Here is a 25,842-nt window from a genome sequence, read left to right as displayed (position 1 = left end):
GGGGCCTGCATCATATACTAAGCCCACAATGCAATCCAACCAACGAAAACTCCGCCTCATGGGCCTTGTTGGGCCCTAACGTTTTAGGGTTTACGTATCGGCTCCTTCTTACAGCAGAAGGGTTTATCGGCCGTGTTTGTTCGTTCATTCCCTCTGTATCCAAGTCGTAGCGTTGCGCTTCAACTCTGTCCGGCTGCTTATTTGGTATCGTCCTTCGCAATTTGCCCTTATACAAGTTTTTAACTCAATGAATAAACACTTCTTTTATTTTTCTTCTTTTCTATGTAATCCGAATCCCAAACTATGGCTTGAACTTATCGTTTATATTTGTTTTTTGATCTTTCTTTTTCTGGGTGTTGATGTTATTGTCATATTGTTTTCCAAATATATTTTTTGGTGAAAATTTCAACTAATATGCTTGTTATGGATGTTTAGTTGTCTTAAGAGGATAAAAATAAGAAGAAAAATCAATGGGGAAGAAGAGAAAACACATTGAGACGGAGGTGGCACCGCCAAAGAAGGATATGAGTGCTGAAGAGAGACCTAAAAGGACGCTACTGGGTTGGAAAGACAAGGCTGAAGAAGTAAAGAAAGAAAGTGATTCCACGGGTTTCAGGAACAAGGAGAAGGTTCTGGTCACTTGCTCGCGCCGCATTAATTTCAGGTCGAAAATCTAGTTTCTTTGCATTCCCCAATGGTGAATTTTGTCCGTTTACTGTTTCTGGTATCACTGTTAGATTGTTAGTGTGTGTTGTGTGCAGGTACCGGCATTTGATGTTGAATATGGTGTCGCTCTTGCCCCACTGTAAGAAGGATAACAAGGTCGAGTCGAAGGCTAGTAAGGGCGCCACTTTGAACGAGCTGGTCGAGCTAAAGAGTTGCTCTTCCTGTCTTTTTTTTGAGGTGATTTCCTTTAAATTGGTTTACTAATTAGATCCATCTCTGTTGTCGCTGTTTGTTTATTTAGCTAAACACGACATATAATAATAATAAGTAATTTTTGAATAGATGGCATGTAGATTTTATTGTTCCTAATTTGTAGTTGTAATCAATCCGATAAAAAAAAAATTGTAATTGTAATCAATGGCCTCTTGTATACTTTCTGTGTACATAGACTCTGTCTTGTGCATTTTTAATAAACTTTTTGATTAGTTATAAAAAGAATTGTATTGATAAAATATAAGTTAAACTATTGCGTGCTGATTATGGATATGGTTATTCTTGCATTACTCATGTATTGTTTTGGTATCTACAAAGACTGACCGTTTGCTTTTTAATTATTTGCTGGTTATTAGGATATGTGAGACTGCTTTATGGATATGAAACTTTAGTTTGCTTTACTTAGTTCTAAAGTCCAGATATAACTTTTTTTTCCTCATTTCAGTGCAGGAAATATCAAGATCTTTATCTATGGATGGCAAAATCTCCCAATGGGCCATCTGTCAAATTTTTAGTTAATGCTGGTATGTTTCTCTTGTGGTTTCTAACGATTTGTTTGTTTAATAGTGAATGTCTAATGGAAATAAACCATTATTAGCAATGAGATCAATTGATTTCGTCCCCAATTATATGGTTAATATTTTTGCATCAAAATTTGATAAATGATGGGCAACGGATGTGATTCTTTTTCCTTTCCCTTTCAGTGCACACAATGGAGGAATTGAAGCTTACTGGAAACCATCTGAAAGGGTCTCGTCCTATTTTGACATTCTCAGACAATTTTGATAAAGATGCCCATTGGAAACTTTTGAAAGAGTTGATAATTCAGGTATTTTCATTTTGCTTCTTTCCTATGAAGGAATAATTCTGTCAAATTAAGTTGTGGATCACATATTGATATTCCCTCTACTCAATGCAAAGGCAAATATAAAATTTAAGTGTATTGAAATTTCCTTGTGTAATGTTTTTCAAATGAAATACCCTGATCTATGTGGTGGACTCATTCATAGTATACCAAAAAAAAAAAAAAACTCACTCATACAATATTTTTTTTGATAAGTAATAAATTATTTCATTGATAAAGAAAGTAGGCATAGTCCAGGTACACTGGAAGTATACATGTGAATATACCTATTTAAGAACTAGAAACAGTTACAAGGAAATCATGGAAGCTGAGGCCATTCAAATCTAGAGCAATGGCCCACAAAAACAAAGTCTTCTAGAAAAAATTCATAAACTCTTCCATGAAGCGCTCATGATCCTCAAAAAGCCTCTCGTTTCTTTCACACCAAATACACCAAAACATACAAATGGGAGTCATCCTCCACACAGCCTTGATCTGTGGTGTTCCAATGATCCCTCTCCAACTTGCTAACAGTTCCACCACCCTACCCGGCATTACCCAAGCTATTCCCATTTTGCTGAAGAAATAACTCCAAATATCTCGAGTAAAATCATAATGTAAGAGTAGATGGTCCGTCGTTTCACCACTATTTCTACACAAACAGCACCAATCCGTGATGATAAGGCCACGACGTCTAAAATTATCTATGGTCATAAGCTTCCCTAGAGCTGCTGTCCAAACAAAGAATGCTGCCTTGGTTGGTGCTTTACTCCTCCATATGGTCTTCCATGGAAAATTATGCCTTTGTTGCATAGTAATAGAGTCATAGAAGGAGCGTACCGAGAACTTCCCTTTCCTAGAGGGTCTCCATTCCAGCGAATCTTCAGTTGTGGCCGCAATAGGAGTGCTGTACAGCAAGTTCAGAAACTCCATCAAACTAGTCACTTCCCAATCATGAGCATCCCGAGTAAGGCTAATATTCCACTCTTGTGAACCTTGATTAATTACCTGCAAATCAGCCACCATAGCTTCCTTCTCCCTTGCAATACTGAAAATTGTGGGAAAAGCCTCCTTCAAGGTCGTATCTCCCACCCACACATCCTTCCAAAAGCTGATCCTACTCCCATCCCCCAAACACAACCGAGTATTACTAGCAAAGGAGCACCAACATTTCCGTATATACTTCCATAGCCCCACACCATAAGACCCCCTACCTTCTTTAGAAACCCAACCCCCTCGATCACGACCATACTTCAAGTCAATCACCCCTTTCCATAAGGCTCCCCTCTCATTGTTATAACGCCACAACCATTTACCTAACAAGGCCTTATTAAAATCTCTCACATTCCTAACCCCCAAGCCACCATCCCTCAAAGGAGAACATACCTTGTCGGCTGGAGTGGAATACGAGAATTTAAATTCATCTCCTATTCCACTCCATAAAAAGTCCCGTTGAATTTTCTCCATTCTAGTTGCAATGCTTACAGGAAGAGGAAATAAAGATAAGTAGTATGTGGGAAGGTTGGATAAAGTACTTTTGATAAGAGTGATACGCCCCCCTTTAGATAAATACAATCTTTTCCACCCGGCCAGCCTCCGCTCAAATTTTTCCAGCGCCACCTCCCAAATTGTCTTAGCTTTGAAGGAAGCCCCCAACGGAAGTCCAAGGTACTTTATTGGCAACGAAGAAACCACACAACCCAATATGTCAGCCAACCCTTTGATATTGTTTACATCACCAACCGCAACCATCTCCGTCTTAGCAAGATTAATCTTCAACCCGGATACCGCTTCAAAACAAAGTAGGATGGCCTTCAAAGATTGAATATACCCTACATTTGCCTCACAAAATAGCAAGGTGTCATCTGCGAACAAAAGGTGAGAAATAATGGTAGAGCCGTGGATATCTCCTACTGAGAATCCAGAGAAAAAACCTCCTTCTACTGCAGCCGACACCATTCTACTTAGCGCCTCCATAACTAGAACAAACAAGAGGAGTGAAAATGGATCACCTTGACGTAGTCCTCGCGAACTATTGAAGAACCCCATGGGGTCCCCATTTACCAACACTGAGAAGCGAGCCGTTGACACACAATACCTCATCCATTTCCTCCATCTTTCCCCAAAACCACATCTCCCCAACATATAAATCATGAAATCCCAATTAACATGATCATAGGCATTTTCCATATCTAATTTGCATATAATACCTGGAACTCCCGACTTGATCCTACTATCCAAACATTCATTAGCTATAAGGACCAAGTCCAAAATTTGTCTCCCTTTCACAAAGACATTTTGTGACTTAGAAATGATCTTCGTCATGATCGAACTCATCCTAATAGCAAGGACTTTTGAAAGTATCTTATAGACACTACCCACAAGACTAATCGGCCTATAATCTTGTACCTCTATTGCACCAGCCTTTTTAGGAACTAGAGCAATAAAAGTAGCATTTAAGCTTTTCTCAAATTTGCCATAAGTGAAGAATTTCTGAAAAACCAACATTACATCCTCCCTCACCACTTCCCAACAAGATTGGAAAAAAGCCATAGTGAAACCATCCGGACCTGGAGCTTTATCTTTATTTATTTTCCTAATTACTTGTTGTACCTCTTCCTCTTCAAAAGGTCTTTCTAACCAGGCCGAACTATTTTGATCAATGGCCTCAAAGGCTAAACCATCTACAGTAGGCCTCCAGGTCTGAGATTCCGACAACAGATGTTCGAAATGGCCAGCCACATACTCCTTTATCACAACCTGATCTGAGGATGCACCACCATCTATGTTCAGGGACTCAATGGAATTGAACCTCCTATGTGCATTAGCAACTCGGTGAAAACATTTTGTGCATTTATCCCCCTCAATGCCCTTGACTTTTGCCTCCACGAGATCTCCTCCATTAGAGTCAAACATTCAAGTTCAGAAACTACTTGATCTTTTCGGTTGTTCACATCTTCTACACCTTCCAAGCTTTGTAATTCTTGAAATAAGCTCTTCTTCTGTATAGTTACATCACCAAATACCTGTTCATTCCATGTCTTCAAATCCTTCTTCAAAGCTTTCAACTTCCCAGCCAATACATTGCTTGGATTACCCTCAAAGCAGTATGAATTCCACCATTGTCTAATCAAATCCACAAACCCCTCCGTTTTTAACCACATATTCTCAAACTTAAACGGCCTTCTACCCCCTTGAATGCCACCATAATCTAACAAGACAGGGAAATGATCTGAACATATCCTTGGGAGTCTTTTCTGGCTTAAGTCTGGACATTGTAGCTCCCACGAGGGAGAAATGAGGAATCTGTCTAATCTTGACCAAGCTTGATAATTCGTCCAAGTATAATCACCTCCCATAAGAGGTATATCCATCAAATCTAACTCAAATGAAGTCCGAGATGTCCACCATAGCTTGATTTTGTCCCCCACCCCCCCCCCCCCCCCCCCCCCCTGGATCTTTCGCTGGGAAATCTTGTTACGTTAAAATCCTCACCAATACACCAAGGAGCCTCCCACCAAGAGCATAAGCCAGCTAGCTCCTCCCAAAGCAACCTCCTCTCACTATCTAAGTTAGGGCCATATACCCAGCAGAAGCCCATACGAAGCCATCCTCAATATTTTTATAAAAACACCCCACCGAATATTCTCCCACAAACACATCAATGCTCTCCACCACCCTCTTATCCCACATCACTAACACTCCACCCGAGGCCCCTTTCGAAGGTAAGTATGCCCAATCTACAAATTGACAACTCCAAATACTCCGAATAATTCTTCTATTGATAAGCTTCAACTTTGTTTCCTGCAAGCAAATGATGTCCAACTTCCATTGCCTTAATAAGGCTCTTATTCGAAGGCGTTTATTAATCTCATTCAGTCCCCTAATTCCAACTCAGAATTTTGGCTTCATTTATCAACTATTCCAGCCCTCCCCTTGTTTCTACCACGACTTGCACTTCCCTCCTTTCGATCGTAATTAATGGACCACATCAACCTCTTCAACTCCCTCTCCCTTTTTGACCCTGCACCTTGATGTCCTGCCTCCATGGCTATAATCAATGCCTTGAACTGCTCTTCATAGCCCTCACACGAAATTCCCATACAACTTTGCAATTCTTCTACCTTTTTCAACACCCAGTCAGAGGACACACTAGGAGGGATCATACTTATAGGGGTAGGATCCTCTCCTGCTGACTCCTCCCCCTCTTTTGAGTTTACACAAGGATCATAAAGCATCAACTGCTGCCCTTCATCTAACTCCCCCTTATCCGACGTACCCCCACACACCATAGTCTCACCGTGAGTCATATCTGCCCCCCCACACTCCAGAGCAGCAGAATGACCTTCTCGGACTCCCTCCAGAGGCTCACCATGAGCCATATCTGCCCCCCACCACCTTAGTTGTACCTGCCCCCCACAACCCACCCGACGACGGCCCTCCCTGAGCACCCCTCGAGCCTTCCACTTCAACAATACACAGTTCCTCTGCAACGATTTTCCCCACCTCCACTTCCGGCGGCTGTAAGACCATCGACGGACCACCACCTGAGTCGCCTGAAGTGGTCGGCCCTTTCTGTGTCAGACCCGACTCATCACTCGGGCCCGGAGTAGGAGTATCGGGTACCACTGGTTCACCCAATACATTGCTCGAAATCGGGCCTCTCTGCTTCCAGACCTTACGTGGGCCTCTACTTGGGCCCGACCCATGAGCAACCTTCTTCCCCTTCCAATCTTCTTCATGGCCCACGAAATTCTTCTTTCCAAACTGACCCCAACAAAAGACTTCTTCCCGTATGCTAGCTTCTTCCCCTACTGGAACAAATTTCCTCTTATCATCACTTGGACCACAGCCCCCTCCCAGTCCCAAGCCCATTCGTCTTTTCTCCTCTGCACACTGTAACAATCCATTGATATTTCGTTGCAACAAATCTATCTGACATTTCATCTCCTATAGTGCACGCAACTCCTTTTCCTCAAACAAACCGACAGCCACTCTATCACCTTTCTCTCAAGCCTGCACTCCCTCATAAGTGGCGACCCTCCTTTGCAGGCCTGCTCCACCTCTTGAGCATGTCAAGGTGTCAGAACTATGGCCTCCCCCTGTACTGCCTTTGTGTAGCAGTGCCTCCCAGTATGACCGAAATGGTGGTTGTTGTGGTGGTGGCTAGGGCACAGGACCACTTGTCCATGCAACCTCCCTCATAGTCTCCCCCAGCTTCCTCCACCCCCTTCCCTCCCTATCTTCTGGTATGAATAAGAAGTTTCGATACCCACCACCGCCATATTCCATCAATGCCATGAAGGAACCTCTTGAGTTGTGACGCCTCTGTGCAACATAGCCCGTATCTCCTTCCCTATGTGCAGAATAAAAGTCCTTCCTCACAGTCTTCAAGCATTCCTCCAACGCTTTGATGAACCACCATGCCGTGCCTAACCCCAGTCTAATCTCTTTCACCACCTTCCATCCTTTCTCAATCAAATAAACAAACCTCCCATCCCTTACTACCTCAAAAACTTTAGATTCAATGAGAATCTGCTTCACAGTACCCAAAACTCACTACAATCAATCACTAACTACCACAACATACACCAGAAAATCACCAGAAGAAAAAACTAGGATTTTCCTTCATTAGAGTTTTTGGATGTATGGAGAGAAAAAGAGCCATTCATCCTTTTCCGAGGATATTCATAACCAATCGTTATATTGGCCAAAACTATTTCAATGAATGCTCACTGTTATATGATTTACCTAAAAAACTGGTTTTTCTTTGAATGTGGGCCTGTCCGATATCGCTATGGTTTATTATATTGAAAAATAACTTATGAACTCTTGCTTGGTTGTGGTTGTTTCTGATCAGTTATCCAAAAAATATAATCATATCTTAGCTTGAGGATTTTATGATACTATTTTTTAAAGATCATTAACATTGTTATCAATTGCGTGAACTGACATATTCTTGGTTTCCCCTCCCCAGATATTTGGAATACCAAAGGAACACAGGAAATCTAAACCTTATCATGATCATGTATTTGTTTTCTCCATTGTTGATGACCACATATGGTTCCGGAATTACCAGGTTGGTGAAAGTATAAAATATATGTGATGTAAATTATGTAGTAGTATTCATAATGGAGGCTTTACTTTAAAATTCAAAGGTTGGTGTTGGTTTTCAGATACATAATATTATAAATTAAAACCTTTTAACATGTAAAATAAGTAAAAAAAAAAAAATAGGGTTTTCAGATATATAATATTATAAATCTTAGACATCATAGGTTCTGTTGTTTGGCCAAAGATAAAGAGGGAGGAATTAATGTAATCTTACTAAATTCATCGCATATATTATATAAATTTATGGATTTAGATTGTGTTGTCAAGAGCCCCCACCCCCAAAAAAAAGTGATTGTCCTGCATTTGGCAATTGGTTACCAGGCAGGGTCAATTTAGTTTGACAGCCATCAAAAATGTTTTCAGTTGGATCTGCTTGTTGAATGCGTATGTGAATATATTACATTAGATATCTTTTTTTATAAGTAAAATGGTAATTACATCTTATATTAGATACCTTGGATTCCTCAATAGCCATTGGCTGGATGCCCCAGGTGGTCATACCATTAGATGCTTGTATTCTATGAACAGATGCTATGTTGACGCATCTTGCTGGTGGTTGGTCAGGTGATATGATGTCTAAGATTTTGGTGGTTTTACATGGACTCTGTAAGGAAGGAAATAAGGCTCATTAAGGATGGCTTAAGGAACTGAGGCAATCTTTTTTGTATGGACGGCTTCCTTTGTGGAAGATCCTTACAAAAAGACAACTTAAGGAAACGCCAAATCATAGTCATGAATTGGTGTTGTTTGTGCAAAAAGAGTGTTGATCATCTACTAATCCATTGTGAGACTTCCATGACCTTGTGGAATAATTTCTTTGCTGGGGTGGGTGTAGTTTGGTGATGCCAAGAAGGGTGATTGATCTCCTAGCTTCATGGAGTGGCCTTCAGGGCACTTCATAGATTGCCGCAATTTGGAAGATGTCTCTGATTTGCCTATGTTGGTGTCTTTGTAGGGAGATGAATGAGAGAAGTTTTGAAGATCATGAGCGGTCAATGGATGAGCTTCAAACTTTCTTTTTTAACACTTTGTTCCATTGGTCAATTATAATTGATTTTAATGGCATGAACATTCATGAATTTCTTGTATTACTAGAACATCAAGCTTGGGTGTTGCTTTTGTATATGTCCTGTGTACTCGAGCTCTTGCAATAAAATCTTGTTTACTAATAATAAAGAAAAAGGCTTGTTAAGGATATAATTCACCATCTAGGCTAGGCTTTATCTTGTAATTTTCACAAGATGGTTTCATGTAGAGCTTGCATTTGTAAATTCCTAAATCACCAAATCTAACAATATGAGGCAATAATAATACATTTTGAAATTGTTAGTCATAATATTGTTGCTTAATTTGCTTGATTTTCTTATGCAGATATCTGTACCTCATAATGAAGCAGATAAAGTGCCTCGAGGGGGCCTAGAGAATATGACCCTTGTTGAGGTTTGCAGCGGTTGTTTTTTATTTTATGTGCTTTAACAGGTACTTGTGATGGTAGTTTAATTCTGAAGACACTTGTGTAGGTTGGTCCACGATTTTGCTTGAACCCAATCAAGATATTTGCTGGCAGCTTTGGAGGCCCTACCCTCTATGAGAATCCATTTTACATATCACCAAATCAGGTATTCATTGGTGTCTCAGCCTGCACTTTAGTGTTTAAACCCCTTTTCTTCCTCCATTTCAACTCCTGCAATTTTTTTTTTTTTTTTTCTTTTTAAATTCATAATGCTTGTCGTTTGGTGCTTTCAGATTCGAGCTTTGGAGAAAAGGAAAAAGGCTGGGAAGTATGCAAAGAAAGTCAAAGCAAAGACAAGGAGGAAGATGCATGAGCTATCGAATCCACTGGAGCCTGATGAGTTTGCAGAAATGTGGAAAGAATGAAATTTGAAGACCTCACCCTTTCTTGTAACAAGGAACAGAACTTCCTTTTTCACCTTGTATTCTCAAAGATTGAAATGGCAGATTTTGGTTAACTGCTCCTGCCTTTTATGCTGTTTGGTATCGTCCCCCAGTTGATTAGCTTGTGTATTCAAGTTGGGGCATGTTGAGATCATCTATATTTTATTTGCTTCTTTTGTTCTCTCTTATGTTCTCCTATTGTGTCTCTTACAAGGATAAGAAATCGTTCTTATATGATCCTGCACTTATCTCCTATAATTATTTACAGGTTTAAATCTCATCATTGCTGTGTATTCCGTTAGAAATGTGTAGTGCTGCCAGTGTTTCTTAGTTTTATTAATGGCTTGAACAGTTGGTTTTTAGTTCCTCAATTCATGGTTACATGTTATCGCCCATACCTTCGCGTGCAAACATCTACCATGAAGGTTGATGTTAGAAATGAAAATTTACTAAATGTACATCCATTGATTCGATGACAGGGCCCATCAGGATGAGGCATAGTCATAGCCAGGCTCGAGATAAGCTGAAGAGCCACACATCCTAAGTTTAAGTTCCGTGAATTATTAAATTCACTGACTGTGTTACTATTGCTAAATTTAATAAAAGCTTTTTGGAATTTCAAAACAAGAGAGTAGTTTTGCTATTTTTGTCTTTTCGTATCATAACGCATCATAGATGTATGTATTTACCTAACTTTTGCCAAAGGTCTTTTGGCACGTTTTTTGGACTCTTTACCAGTTTCCACTCTTTTTCTCCTTGTCTTTATTCATTCCCCTTTTTTCCTGACTTGAAGTTAAGGGGAAGAAGAAAAAAATGGGTTCCCTTGAGAATATTGTACAAAGAGACGAACATCATCCAGAAGATCATCCCCCATTATTTGTACTCTCAGTCCATCATGGAGAAAAACAAACATAAGGTATTAAATAAAAACTTTGAACGAGGGGCAAATCCAGGGAACAATTGGATTTGTGAGACTGAAATCGCACACAAGGACCCTCATTTTAGCTAACGTGAATCCCACTGGGTCCAATTGGATTCACTTCCCACACGAGGAATGCTATTGACCCTTGTGTACTTATCAACCTTGAAGTTGGCCCCACACATGGCCCCTTCACTATCTACCCTTGGCATTGCTTTCACCTTGTTCATTGGATGCTCAAAGCTCATCAAGCCTCCCTCACTGTGGAACATACACCCTGCAAAGACACAAACCACCATTCTAGGCCCATGTTATTCTTTTCACATGTAAGACAGATCAGATGAGAGAAAGATCTGGTTTCCAACTTTACTTTCCATTGCATGCAGATGTTTGGGCAGCAGCTTGATTAATGGAAGTGAATTTGATGGAGAAATTCATTCTATAATTCTAAATGGGTAAACCAGGGAACAAGTTTAAATCACAGCTAAAACTCTTAGACGTGTACCTGTTGGGAAGGGAGCAAATGATTTGGCACAGCCCGCTTTTATGACCTCCAAATCATCAGAAATCACCACAGAGCCATCAGCTGCAATACCCCAGTACAGCTTAACTCCACCATCAGAACCCTACAACCGCAATGAACGTTTTTATGAAAGGTCACTACTAAGCAAATCCTCAATCATGCCTTTGGAATCAGTTTCAAATTCGGAAAGAGAGAAAGAAGCACACAAATTCATTGATGCTTGCTAATCTTAATTCCTTGAGGTGAAATGGGTAAAAAGACGGCATATATAAATATACCAGTGCAGCAAAGACAGTTCCAGTCTTGCTGTCGTAGACAACAAAGGCAAAGCTGCCATCAAGATCCTTGATAACCTGGTCCGCTGGGTACGGTCCCCGGTCTCGAAGGGTCCGGTATGCTTCGATCACAAACATGGCCTCGTTCGTGCCCTTTGATAGACCGTACTGCTTAATGAGTGAGAATAGGTTATTCAAGCTCCCCAAGAACAGGCAGTAGATATCTTCAAACCCACAGAACAACCTGCAATCACCCACAAACCGTTCACTATATTCCTTTACTTTTCCCATTAATTGTTTATAGAACTCGTTCTAATTAAGAGATTCATATATACATCCAATACATATATGGAGAGGAATTGAGAGAGATGTTATTACCTTTGATGAAGTTGGCAAGGAGGGTCAGGGCGAACATAAGCAAGCACAGCTGCATCTGCAAAGCTCATGGAGGAAGTGTTGTGAGGATGAAGAGAGAGGAAATCATTGAGAGTTTCCTTGGGAAGCTTTGGCTTCTTAGTGCCATTGTATGATGCAGGACTGTTGAGCTCCTCAGGTGGGTGAGCAAAAGCCTTGTGAAATATAGCCAACATTTCTTCTTTTTTTGATGTTTTTAGTCTTTGAAACCCAAGTTTGATGAAAATGAGTTGTGGCCGACGGTATGAAAGGAAAAGAGGGGAGGGTCCTAGTAGTATTTATTTATGAAAAACGCTTGTTGTAAGCGCATGGTGAAATCGGCGTGCAAATAAGATTGAGGTGGAGATAGTCGATGAGAAACAGATCGAACTGATAAGAGAGACAGATTGAACTGATAAAAGAGATAGACCAAACTGTTAAAACTGATGAGAAAGAAAGACAGAGAAAATTGATGAGAGAAAAATCGAATTGATAAAAGAAAAAAAATTGATTTTAAATCTGACATACTATGAACGATTGGACGTTGATTATATCTAATGACCGTATATAAAAAATTATTTATTTATATTGTCAACTTGTTAATTAAAAAAGGCCTGATGTTAAGGTGGCAGTTTTTTTTTTTTTTTTTTTTTTTTTTTTTTTTTTTAATATTATAGCGGGCGTGGATCCTTGTGTGATGGATAGGGATTCTCGAACTCCAAGATATTCTTATCTTTCTCGTTTCCCTTTTTTTGTTTGTTTCTAAAGAACTAGTCTTCTTTATTTTCTTCTGAGGACCCAAGTTCTAACACCAGTTAAACCACCATTCTTACTTGTCAACTGTTTTATTATATCTCCGAACACAATCACTCTTTGTTTTTCAATTTTTCTTTTTTAAATCTGTGTTCTTTTCAACAATTCCTTTTCACATGCTTGATCTCATTACTATGAAAATTCAAAGCAAAGCTCATCTCCTCAAATGAAACACCTTGTCGAGACCAGACCAGGTTATAAAAGTCCCCATGCAATGCATGCATGTAATAGCACAATATGTGAGCCACCTCACTGTCTTTACTTTTTTACTCCAGCTAACTATTATTAAGAATATAATATAAATAATTAAAATTTACATCTTTTTATCAATTTAAATTTTTAAAATAAGTGGTAATTTCATATGATATCAAAATAGAAATTCTGAATTTGAATATTGATTCTATACTATACTCTATTTAATTAAATATTTTACGTATTGAACCTATACGTAAAGTAGAGTGTTAAGAATATAATAGAAATAATTAAAATTTATCTTTTCCCATAAACACGTAGCACACGGTAGAAAAAGAGATCTATAAAAAAAATTCCAGTCAATACCAATTTTTTGACATTTTAAGAACAAAAATTTTATTCTTAACAGAAATCTGTCTTATGTTGGCTACATAATGTTAATTAAACACGTCATCTTGATCAAACTCATGCAATTAGTTCGTGGGATAGGATATGGTTTGCAGCGGGCGAGCTACAGCATATTGGCCTTATCTAAAACTGGAAACAGAGTGACCAGGATAAGACTCAGCTCAGCTGCTTTGTAAACTGCTATACTTGAGTATTCTGTGGGCATTTGGTAAAAGAAGTATTTGTTGTTTTGAAATTCAGGATTGACTACGGATCACATTGCTCTAATTCCTTTTCTTTCGGTGGATGCCCATCTCATTATGACAAGCCATTTTGGTTTGTCTTTAGCCCATACCTTGCTTTCAGAGTTTCAGCCTTTATATAACTTTTGTCATAAATGGAGGCTTTTTATTTTTATTTTTTGTATGAGTAAAGCTAGTGTGCCGTTTGCCGCTTACTGCTGCAAGTGACAGCTAGTGTAAAGTTAGTATTTTTTTTTTAATTTATAATTTTTTATTATTTTTAAATATTTTTAAAAAATATAAAAAATACATCAATATATTAAAAAAATTTCCTTAATCATTAAATTAACATTTTTTTTCTCACAAAACGGCCAGATAGAGCAGTAAACTTTGTGGGGGCAAAGTAGCTTTTTTTCTATTTGTTTTGCATGTAAAACCTCATCCAAAAGTACAGTACATTTTACATAATTATAGGTCTATATTTATATTTTTTTTACTTAATGATTAAAGAATTAACTATTAGTAAAATTGTATAATTTTTTCAATTTTTTTTAATAATTAAGGATATTAAAAAAATATTTAAAGGAAATAATAAAAAATAAAAATTTTAAATACACTATAGAATAGTAAAAAAGCAGTAAGAAATAATAAACCTATCATTATCCTTATAAAATTAAGCTTCATGTTCTTTCATTGTAGCAACATAATCAAACATGGTTATTAACTATTTTTTGGAGCCACTTGTGGAGTTCTATTGTAGGACGAAGGAGAATATTACTATCATTTAAGTTAATTAGGAGAGCTTTTTTGCATGGGTGATGTTAGGATGCCCTCTAAATATGCTTTCAAAAGTGTCCTTAATGTATTTTGATTTTTTTTAATATTAAAAAATATACACACAAATACACTAATACTAACTTTTTTAAATATTAAAAAAAATACATTAGGAGTAACTTTTGAGAGCTATTTGTATGGCACCTTAGCATTTTCCTTTTTGTATAGATTTATCTAAATTGTATGGGTTTGAGTTTAAGATATTTTGTGATCATGTAATGTTTGGGCGTAAATCCATTTCAACTTATCTCAAATCAATCATGGACGAGACGTATTACTTTTTCAACTTCTCATAAAAATAAAATATATCTCAACCTACTTTATACTTTCCAAGAAACTCACAAAATATTATTGTTTACATATTACCTCATACTCATAAAAAGTTAAAACACATTTTAATGAAATTCAAAATATTACTGATCTCAAATCATCTAAAATTATTTCAACATCCAAAACTAGCCAGAGACTTCAAATCGAATCAAATCAAATCGCTGTCACAGACTCACATTAAGGAACATAATTTCTTTTATAATTTGAGTCGTTAAACAAGCTCCATAGGTCAATGAAGCTGGGCCCTGCTTCTGCTCTATTTCAGCTGAAAATGGAAATAGGAATGAGGCCCGGCCTGCAGTGACAAGTTTCTGGTTACAGCTTGCACTAGGCATGTTACAGGCTGACCAGTGGTGTGCCGTGTGCAACTATTGAGCTGAAGCTATAAGGTATTCGGAAACAAGGGCCTGATTCTTTAGGCTGCACAGGCCTAGATAAGGAGTCTTTTGCTAGTGTACTTAAAGATAGTTCAAGAGAAAATCTCTCCAATGATCCAATCAAGAGTGAATCTGGATTTTCGAATCCAAGACGTCCAGTTTAATTGCATGGCCAGAAAATGCCAATACTTCGATTAAAAAAATAAATAAATAAATCTATGAGATAAGAAGATTAATAGCAAGAATTGAAGGTGCCCAGAAAGCTATGTGCTGTAATAACAGTCCTTACTTGCCTAGATTGGAGAACGAGCCATAAACAAGCGTTGAAGTTTCTCGTCTGTGACGAATGGAAATACGCATTAAAAAGAAAAATGTCTTCGTGGAGGACAGGAGATATGGGCAAAGTAGGCCTAGGCCTTAGAAAGCGGTCCAAATAGGCATTACCAATGAAATTGTTGTAGCCCATGAAGCAAGACTGAATCCTGGGGGAGGCCCTTGCTCATCGTGCATGTGCACTCGAAAAAGGACTAGAAATTCAAGGTTTTAATTCCTATTCCAACACAAGGAGCAGGCACTCCATTTCCGACGACCCAAGATTGGACTGCATTTGCTTGTCCACCGACAAAGTTGGTGGCTTACCGCTCACCAAATATCATGGATCACAACGACACTGACCAAAAAAAACACAGAAGATCGCAACGAGTGAAGTTATATTAAGTTATGTGAAGATTTTTACGCCACACATCATTCACGTGATATAATTTAATTTGTAATATTTAAATTATAAAATACCATATGTTGTGTAAAGACATTCAGATAAAATTATCATAACTCTCTCTTTTTCAAACCTAAAAAAAAAAATCTGGAATTAAAATTCGGGAGGTAGACAAATATTAGAGAGAGAATTTCGTCACGTACAAATGAAAAGTAAGAAATCACTAACCTAAGAAACAAAAATGGCCGTAGAAAAATTGACGTAAAACAATAATAATAAGGAATAATAATGTGGGCAACGTCGAGGAGGGAGTATTCCCGTCGACAAAAGTTGGCGACTTTTATCTATCAAGGTACACTGATTAACGGAGGAGCAGGTCCTAAAAGTAGATAAGTTGCCTCTCATTTCAGCATCCCTTGTCGTTGTACGTAGCAGGCAGCAGATGTAGAGTCCATTACCAGACAACCTTAGGTTTCTCTTTTGGTACTTATCTGTGACATGTGAGACGTACGGTCCATTGAGAGACAGCTCATTTCTTGTCGTCTCTATATGCAAACTGGGGAGTGGAATCATGTGCCTGTCTGACAACACCTTTATTTTTAATTTTTCTTCTTCTGACCTTTTCGAAGTTTTTTACGTGCTAATTTTGGATCTTTGTGAATTCTGAACTGTGAACTGCTTCTGGCATTTCGAGACATTCGGATCGGCTTTAATTAATTTAATAGTGTTATTGTTTTAATACTATTATTTCTTTCTTTCTTATAATATCAAATGAATATAAAGTTATTTATTATTATTATTATTTATATATCAATAATTTGATGGTATGTCCAAAAGTTATAAAAGTAGGATGCTCAAAAGATTATGAATACCTTTTTCAAAATAAAAAAATAAAAATTATGAATTCCACGAAATAGATGCTAATTATATATAATATATATGGTTTGTTATGATCCGAGGTCAATTTGGACTACATCATTTGATTTTCATCCATTTATATTCGCTGTTATCTCTGTGGTCCAATTAAATATCCGAGCAAATAGGCTGGTGATGGGTCTCTTTCTAACTAATTAATAAACAACGTGAGAGAAATATCAGACCATATATATTATATACATTATATGGGTCGATTTTTAAAATTAAAGGAGATTATCATGCTCAGCGAACAAAGAGAATAACATCAGCCAGCCAGCCTTTGATTTATGGAACTGATTATATATCATTTAATTGGTCCAGATATAAAGTATAATATTGCTTATACATTAATGGATATGCTCTTCTTCTGTACAAGGAAACAGATCGAACATTATGAATATATATATATATATATATATATATATATATCATGTTTTGCATGTTTTGATTTTGTATTCTTTATTGTATTGCATGACTTTGGTAAAACATCAGCTAGCATTGACTGTAGACAAGTGGGAGGGATTTTCCTAGCTAGTATAAACTATAGGAAAGGCATGCTGTAGATCGGTTGGCCTATTTATTTTGGATGGAGTTGTTAGCTCAAATAACGATGAGCAGGTCATTTTCCTTTTTTTTTTTTTTTTTTTTAAAAAAAAAAAAAATGGGCAAGAAATGGTCAAGACTAACAAAAAGAGTAGCTGAAAATGATGATCTGATTCACGGTATATATGATATGAATGCATGACTCGATCGAGCAGAAAAATTACTCTATTTTCTTTCTCTCTCTTGCATGTATGTATACTTTATAATGGATTTGAATATTGGAACAATTGGTCACAAAAGGGCCAACAAGCAAGAGTCTGCATGCACCTTCCCCATCTTGATCCGGCCTTTAATTTCCTTCAGAATGGGGGCATTAATTTAAGGTCCCCAGGTCAGGCCAGCCGGTCCATGGATGCATTTATAAATTATATATATATATATATATATATATATGCCTTGATGACCTCCTTTACGCGTAACAAAAGGCAAAAATCTACGTGCGATATTTCGTGCATGGTCCTGACTCATATTGCGCGCGTGTCTGAAATTGGACCATCAATCACTTAATTAATAAATAAAGATAAAGACATGATATTATTGGGTGAAATGAGTGTTTGTTGTATATATTCACACAATACGATCATCATGTACTACTACACATGCGCGCACTGCATGGGGATTAGAAACAAGATTGAAAAACAAAAACGAGGGAAAACCGAAGTCAAATTTTAGCTCCAGCGCTTTTAAATTGTAATGATCTAGTCAAGATTCCATCGCTCGCACAGGCGGAGAACGTGACGCTACATACTGACCCTGATCTACTAATAATCATGGCTATATATTCTTCTCTAACTTTTTCGTCGTCGAACTGCATGTTTCTTGTTCGAACTTCGATCGAGTTCTGTTCCCAAGAATGTCGTTTCTGTGTGGCACATGGCAATGATGAATGTGAACGACTGCAGTGAGCCAGAAATTGTGAGAGAGAGATCTAGAGAGAGAGATGGCATTTTGTCTAAAGAGAAAATCTATTCGTAATCCGGTCTACTGTTATCACACGTCACACGAAATTCATGGCAAACCGAATCAACAACAAATTCCAGTCCAACTCCTAAATCTCGAGTCCAAACAGATTTCCCTTTCTTTAAAATCAAAACTTCAGAAATCAACCAACACTCCCTCTCTCGTGAAGCCTTTCCCTCCCTAAATCTCAACCTTCATAAGCCCAAGCCAGGTGTAGGATGGACAGAGCTCGACCCCCAAGTCATTGAATACTCAGTTTGCTTTGAGTTTGTTGGGGAAGATATTGCCATCCATGGAGGTGAAATTGGGTGAATTGAAATCTGTGTCTATGTCTGTGTCTGAGATAGTCTATATAGAACATGCTTGAGCCAACGAGCCCCCTTTTGAATTTTAAACAAATACTTGGTGTTAAGTATAAGCCACAGTTTTGTGCTTGCAGAGGTAATTGTTACACTTCTACCAAGTAGAGGTATATGTTTTTTCCTTAATATATTTCCACATATTTTCTTTTCATTCATTTTCATGCCAGTCAAAAAGGATCCAAGCACAAATATTTTCTCTCAATATATGAATTTTGGACATCATGAATATGCATATTTCTTTTTATTTTTTTTATTTTTTATTTTTCAATTTTGGATTCAGGAATATATTTCAAGGCTTCTTGTTCTAGCACTTCGCATAATACTTATATGCAAAAAAAGGCTAGTGGTTCAGTTGGCCAAGAAAAACTTTCAATAGAACCATTTTCATATCAGATTAATGGAACAAGTGGGGCAAAGTCTATATTTTCCACCATCATTTTAGACAAGAGAGCTTCTATAGACCATATAATACGATGGGTCAGTCGTGGCTAGGATCTCGTCAGCAGTCCCAGATGATGGCAGAGGTGAAGAGGCCACTGGCAGAGGAAGAATGTGGTGGCAGACGTGACAAGGCCGCTGGAGGAGGAAGAACGCAGGGAGGTGGAGGAAAAAAAATTGAAACTGAATGATTTAATTTATACTATTTAGGTCTCTTTAATATAAATGCACGTTTTAAAAAAAAAAAAAATGCTTCGTGTGGTATATGTGGGGGAATGAGACAGATGAGTAGAAGCTCTCTTGTCTAAAATGATAGTGGATTTTTGTTCACACGCACGCGTTACGATGATAGTAAATATATATTTTTTTAGTCTAATATATAGAAGAATTCTGCCAAGCAATCTTTTGCCTCAAATTAACGTTATCAGAAAAACATATAAAAACTTTAGGAAACGTATTAATATCATGTTAATTAATTAATACAGTCAAGTAGTGATCAGCTTTTTTTATTTAAATAAATACCATAAGACTATGAGAGGAATGTGTCTTTTTTTTTTTTTAGTGAGAGTACTACGAGAGGAGGCATATAATATGAGATATATTATCTTTAGAGTTTTTTTACCCTTAATTAGGATATATATATATGGAGTTTAATTTCTAATGAAAAACTTGAATACAACGATAATTGTTTTTTTTTTTCCAAAAAAAGTAGTACATTTAATGCTATTCGATCTTTTAATTACAAGGTATTTTGCCAAAATATCTATCTTTTTAAAATATTATATATTATGTAAAATGTTATAAAAAATTATGTGTGTTTATTTAATATCTAACACTAGTACTGAAAAATTTTGATGGAATCCAGTGAGGAATATTGCTCCGGAAAGATGCCCATTGCCAAGTGCAGGGCGGTACCGGTACGTACCCCTGGCCGTGTTACGGATATGGAACAAATGTCCATGTCAGCGAGCACGTGGCGGGTCCTACTGGATATTATGTCGTTTTCCTAGTATTTAAAAGATCCAGCCCTGTCGTTTGACCTTGAAGGGCAATCGGGAGGATCGAAAGGGCGACAGCAAAGCAAGGCAAAGGGTGCTTTAATGCACGTTTGTATATGTGCACATGGGTGAGTGATGAGGGAGGGGAAGTAATATTAAGCATTTTAATTGTGGGCCTTGGTTTTGTGTGGAAACCCACTCTTCAGAGTTATTAGTCATAGTCTGGTGGGCTCGACCTCATATTAACAGAGAGAGATATTTTAAACAGATCATCGAGGAGAAAGTTTGTGTGATCATAGCTTCACGCGGTGTACACATTTTGAAAAAAAATTAACGAGAGTTTTGTCTTTTTTATACTTCTTCTCGATTCATCTAATTATTATAATTTTTTAAATTTTAACACAAAATAAAATAAACCATTCAAAATTTTCAAATTTTAAAATAAAAATTACATTAAAAAATTATATTCTAACAATATTTTATTTAACTTTTAACTTTAATCTCACTTCATCTCATCTGCAAAAACAACATCCTTTAAAGAAATACAATAATATTAAAAGATTTGACATGATTCTGTTTCTAGATATTCCCTTTTTTCTATTTTAGTTTCTTATCTTGTAATGCAACGTGACTCGGATTTTGAGTTATTCTCCATCTTACCGGCTGAATTAAGAGGTTTTGAATCTCAAACAACATCCTATAGAGAAATACACATTTACTAGTTAAAAATGAAAGGAAATTAAATTATTACAAGTTTTAGAACTCATGTTAGATTAGGAAAAAAAAAAAAAAAGAACTCATGTTACGGCCATCATATCCTTGCATTTCTTCAAATTCTAGCTTTGATATATTTATTGTTTCTCTCTCTTAAAAGCTGAAGAAAGAACAAATAATTAATAGCTAGCCAACAAAGGTAATCACTTTTTACCCAAAGTGATAAGAAAATGCTTTAACCTTGAACTTCAATATATAAATAATTAGTACTATAATTAAACTATAAAGCAAGCATTACCTAAACATAATATCACTCTCTCTCTCTCTCTCTCTCTCTCTCTCTCTCTATCTATCTATCTCTCTCTCTCTCGGGATGGGTATAGTATGATAGGTTTCACATTAATGTCCGACTCCTCGCGATGGGTATGGATCATAATCAACACAATAAATGATCAGGCATATGCACAGCATGGGATATTTACACATTATCCTAATTGGGTAATTGTATTCTTCCAGAGACTTCATGACATTGGTTTGGCATGTTCAGTACAGTCGGCATCCGATTGATCGAGGCTGCATGCAGGCCAGTACTGATCATCTCTGCCTGTCTACCGTCCACATGATCATGACCAAGACCCATTTGAAAGAAAAAACAAATATGTTTATACTTCATGATGACTTGAACTAAAAGCATGCATCTTAATTTAAAACCATGCATTTTCTCTCTATAAAATTATGGTCCCCATGATGATCCCTAAAACTTATAAGACCCTAGCTAGCTAATTTTATATATATATATATATATATATATATATATATATATATTCTTAATTCGATAAAAAACAAATGGATATGGTAATCTAATTAATCGTTCCTTCACTTGATCATGACTTTCTCTAAGAGCTGTACGTTTAATTAAATAAGGAGAGTATGAATTAAAGCACACCATAAATAATGAATGGCTGTAATGTTTATCATGAAGTAATATCAGATGATAATAAGGAGCTAGCAATCCGTTCTCCATCAAATCGTGGCCCCATCCAACCTCTAAAGTCTAAACAATTCCTGATCTTGGAGCCTAGCTGATCACTTGTAACCTTGCATGTGTGAGTGTGACGGCCCCATCATTTCCATAAATCTAAACCGTCCATTTACAGATTTGGTTTCCCGATGGGTAGATTTTTTTCGACTTTTATACGTCATCTTGTGTCTTGTTAATTAGCTATTCTTGTAACATAAATGGACCACGTACGATAACGTCCATATGTGCTGCATAATCATGGACGTCATTTCAGGACTCAAATGATAATGTCCAAATAATACTAGATCAAAAACTAGTAGATCAGCTACGGACGGACGATTAAGGATCAACATCGACGTTTATATAAATTTTTTTCATCTGAATATTTTTTATAATTCGAGATTTGAATCCAAGATTCAAACCATGATCACACCTAAATTCTAAGAGTTGTACTCTAATATTTAAGTTGTTCCTTTTATAAAAATACACATGACATCAACACCGATTTTAGCACGCGAGACTACTTCTCTAGCTACAAAATGGTTGCGATTTTAAGTAATACGCCTAGCTATCTGCCAAGTAGTACGTACTCATGTGTACACCACCGGGGCCATGACGGCTAGCTAGCTAGGATATATAATGGGTCAATACGGCCAAATTAACAGGAAGCTGTACCATGTGGAAGAACCAAAGTAGAGGCGGCTCACAAATATTAAAAAAAAAATGAAAAAGAAAAAGAAAAAGAGACGACGATCGACCACGTAGGATGACCTAGTAATTCATGAGAAGGTTGATGGAAAGGAAGGGTTTCACAAGAGGCACTTAATGTCGGTCATCATGTTTTGCATGCACTATACTATAAAATTTAAATCGCGTTAGCTTGTAGTACTACGTACTGCTACTTGTACACGATTAGTTTGTGAAATTTTTAACTAGCGCTAGCTAGCTAGCTATTACGTCATAGAAAATTAATATTTAATAATAATATCATATATATATATAAAAATCATTCATAAATTGCTAAATTAAGACGTTATTATGCTTATAAGTACGTACATCTTGAAATTAAAAAACTACCCGTTATCCCTTCAAAAAAAATAATAATAATAATAACGCCATTGTTTTAAAAATAGAATTAAAAGCCATAAAAGCATGCATGAATATCGGGTTCCTAAATTAGAGTGATAAATTACGTACGTATAACTTCAGAGACGACGATCGACCACGTAGGATGACCTAGTAATTCATGAGAAGGTTGATGGAAAGGAAGGGTTTCACAAGAGGTTAATGTCGGTCATCATGTTTTGCATGCACTATACTATAAAATTTAAAGCGTGTTAGCTTGTAGCACTACGTACTACTACTATTTTTTTTTTCTTTTTTTTTTTTTTTTTCTAATCAAGCATATTATATAAGAAAGAAAGATACAAAATTTAAGGAGGATCCTCTCCACTATCAATATACAAAAAAATCTAAGAATTTTATCTAAGGGTAGGCTTCCAAATACATGATTGATAGCTGCCCATTACGCAATTGAGTGCGCACATTGATTTTGGGATCGATGTATTTTAGCAAATTTCGATTGATTTTGGGATCGATGTATTTTAGCAAATTTCGAGTCTTGATGAAGATTGGCTATGTGTTGAATGTCCTCAATAATTGTTGAAATTTTCCAGAATGAAGGGGTATCTCGGTTTTCAATTGATGTAATCACTGATTGGGAATATCCTTCTATTATTGCAAGACTTTGAGTTGAAGCCATATTGGTTGCGAGCAGCGCTGCTTGTGCTTCTGCAATTAAAGGAATAGTGGTTTTTACTTTTTCCGTTCTGATGCCCAGAATATCACCACTATGATTTCTTTGAATTGCTGAGACTACTAAAAATTGATCACGTACTGCTGCATCAAAAGAGAAACTTAGATAGTTTGGTGGAGGCAGATACCATATATCTTCTTTTCTTTGTTGTTCCATTTTTCCTTTCCACGCTTCTTTATAGTCTTCATAGATGTGCTTGATCTGAATATTTGCCTCCTCAATTCAAAAAGAAGTGTGATTATGAATGATTTCATTTCGCTTCCTCCAAACAAAGTCTATCATTATGACTGCAAATAGTTGAAAGTGGTGTATTTCCTCTTTTCAAAGTCTCAGCTCTTTTTCCGGATAGATAACCATTCGAATCCAGTCTGATATAGATGATATTGGCAAATTTGCAAGGTTTAAAGGCCAAGTGCTCTGTTGCCATAGAATTCTGTTGATTGAGCATTCAACAAAGAGGTGCATCAGATTTTCTTTCTCATGGTTGCAAAATACACATTCTTCTGTTTCTTTGAGGGAGCTGATTTCACCAAGTCTTGTTCTGGTAGGTAGAATATTCCAAAGAAGTTTCCAAATCAATAATTTATGACGATCATGGATTTTAAGACTCCACATTGGCTTGAAAAGTGTTATTGAGGGATTTTGCTGAATTGGAACTTGATCTATATAGCATTGTTGCTTGATATGCTGATTTAACTGAATATTTCCTATTGTGGTTTAAAGTCCAAACGACTTTGTCCTGCTCATCTGTTTGTATTGGTAGTAAGATTTTCTATATTTTTGATATACTTTCCTATTCAAAAAGTACGTACTACTACTTGTACACGATTAGTTTGTGAAATTTTTAACTACCCTTAGCTAGCTAGCTACTACGTCATAGAAAATTAATATTTAATAAAAATATCACATATATATATATATAAATCATTCATAAATTGCTAAATTAAGACGTTATTATGCTTATAAGTACGTACATCTTGAAATTAAAAAACTACACGTTATCCCTTCAAAAAAAAAAAAAAAAAAGTACGCCATTGTTTTAAAAATAGAATTAAAAGCCATAAAAGCATGCATGAATATCGGGTTCCTGAATTAGAGTGATAAATTACGTACGTATAACTTCAGAGTGATAAGTAATTTTAGCATTTCAAAGCTCGAAATTCGAAACCCAGATTTCGTTATTTCTGAAAAATAAATCAGAGAAATATTTTAATGCTTAGAATTGAAGCGGAATTAAAGTTTTACATGAAAAGCCCGCACCCCATGCATGCAGGTACGTACAGGTACAATATATGCAGGCCTCCTAGCAGGACTAGTACTATGGTAATTAGTCCAACTAATAACCGTTAAATGATTTTAAAATCGTGGTTATAGAAGTACTACGTAGTACGTACAAATTAAGAGGTTGAATATATATACTAGATGATGATCATCATGCATGATGCTGAAAAGGCTCAGGGAATCTTTCAAAGACTCGAGTTATTTTATTATTAAATCGGTATGTAAAACATATCATCTATATTATTTAAATTATATTAATATTTGATTTATAAAAATTAAATTTTTATCTTCAAAATCAAATTATATTATATAAGTATTTTATTAATGCGTTCTATACATGAACTTAAGAATATAATTTTTCTTTTAAAACCCAATTACTACTGCTCCATAAATTTGAAAACGATGCTGCGTAGCCTGATCTCTAACACCATCAATGGTAAAAAAAAAGAAATGTCTGTTCATATATGTAAATGAAGCCGGCATACACGCATATAAATACATAACACGTGTGTGTATATATATGAAGCGGGCACTTAATAGTTAATACCCACCAGGGAAAACTAATTAAGTAATAAATTTCTTTTCGGAAACATATATAGAATTATATCATATTAATATAAAAAGTAAATGGCCTAATTGCCTAAATTTAGGATTTTTGACTATGAAGCTGAGGTCCAACGCATGCAAGTGATTCTCGCATGAGTGAGAATCATGATGAGTGTATATATATATATATATATATATATATATATATATATGAGACAGAGTTGTTGCGTAGATCGAGTTGGGTCACATGATCGAGACGGTACTCATGTTGAAGCTGCAATCGCCATGAACTGTGAATTTCGTATGCGTGTTGATTATCATCGTGAGTTGACAAAGTTGTTTGTTTCGAAATAAATACACATAATATATACCATATATCATTAGGTGAAGTAGCA

At 36.5% G+C, this 25,842-nt stretch overlaps 2 protein-coding genes across 2 annotated transcripts; one reads left to right on the top strand and one right to left on the bottom strand.

Moving 5' to 3' along the window:
• Positions 1-45: 45 nt before the first annotated feature.
• LOC121235269 (ribosome biogenesis protein BRX1 homolog 2-like) lies at positions 46-9,973 on the top strand. Its single transcript, XM_041131597.1, has 9 exons — positions 46-204; positions 436-664; positions 762-903; positions 1,385-1,463; positions 1,644-1,768; positions 7,761-7,862; positions 9,269-9,337; positions 9,418-9,516; positions 9,644-9,973. Exons 2-9 carry the CDS (start codon positions 471-473, stop codon positions 9,773-9,775), a joined length of 942 nt encoding a protein of 313 aa, XP_040987531.1. The 5' UTR covers positions 46-204; positions 436-470; the 3' UTR covers positions 9,776-9,973.
• Positions 9,974-10,647: 674 nt separating this feature from the next.
• On the bottom strand, positions 10,648-12,201 carry LOC121235271 (stem-specific protein TSJT1-like). Its single transcript, XM_041131598.1, has 4 exons — positions 11,889-12,201; positions 11,514-11,754; positions 11,218-11,338; positions 10,648-10,989 (listed from the first exon to the last, which is right to left on the bottom strand). Exons 1-4 carry the CDS (start codon positions 12,098-12,100, stop codon positions 10,799-10,801), a joined length of 765 nt encoding a protein of 254 aa, XP_040987532.1. The 5' UTR covers positions 12,101-12,201; the 3' UTR covers positions 10,648-10,798.
• Positions 12,202-25,842: the final 13,641 nt, after the last annotated feature.

Source organism: Juglans microcarpa x Juglans regia, chromosome 6D, assembly GCF_004785595.1.
Source record: "Juglans microcarpa x Juglans regia isolate MS1-56 chromosome 6D, Jm3101_v1.0, whole genome shotgun sequence".
NCBI classification, from domain to species: domain Eukaryota; kingdom Viridiplantae; phylum Streptophyta; class Magnoliopsida; order Fagales; family Juglandaceae; genus Juglans; species Juglans microcarpa x Juglans regia.
Note: the sequence above shows the minus strand (reverse complement) of the source record. Positions and strands in the feature narration are given on the sequence as shown.

Coding starts and splice junctions, on each gene's coding strand:
- LOC121235269 (XM_041131597.1), top strand. CDS start 471: ATGGGGAAGAAGAGAAAACACATTGAGACGGAGGTGGCACCGCCAAAG. Junction 1,464..1,643: donor CAAATTTTTAGTTAATGCTG/GTATGTTTCTCT, acceptor TTTCCCTTTCAG/TGCACACAATGGAGGAATTG. Junction 9,517..9,643: donor TTTACATATCACCAAATCAG/GTATTCATTGGT, acceptor TGGTGCTTTCAG/ATTCGAGCTTTGGAGAAAAG.
- LOC121235271 (XM_041131598.1), bottom strand. CDS start 12,100: ATGTTGGCTATATTTCACAAGGCTTTTGCTCACCCACCTGAGGAGCTC. Junction 11,755..11,888: donor CCTTGCCAACTTCATCAAAG/GTAATAACATCT, acceptor GGGTGATTGCAG/GTTGTTCTGTGGGTTTGAAG. Junction 11,339..11,513: donor GAACTGTCTTTGCTGCACTG/GTATATTTATAT, acceptor TTGCGGTTGTAG/GGTTCTGATGGTGGAGTTAA.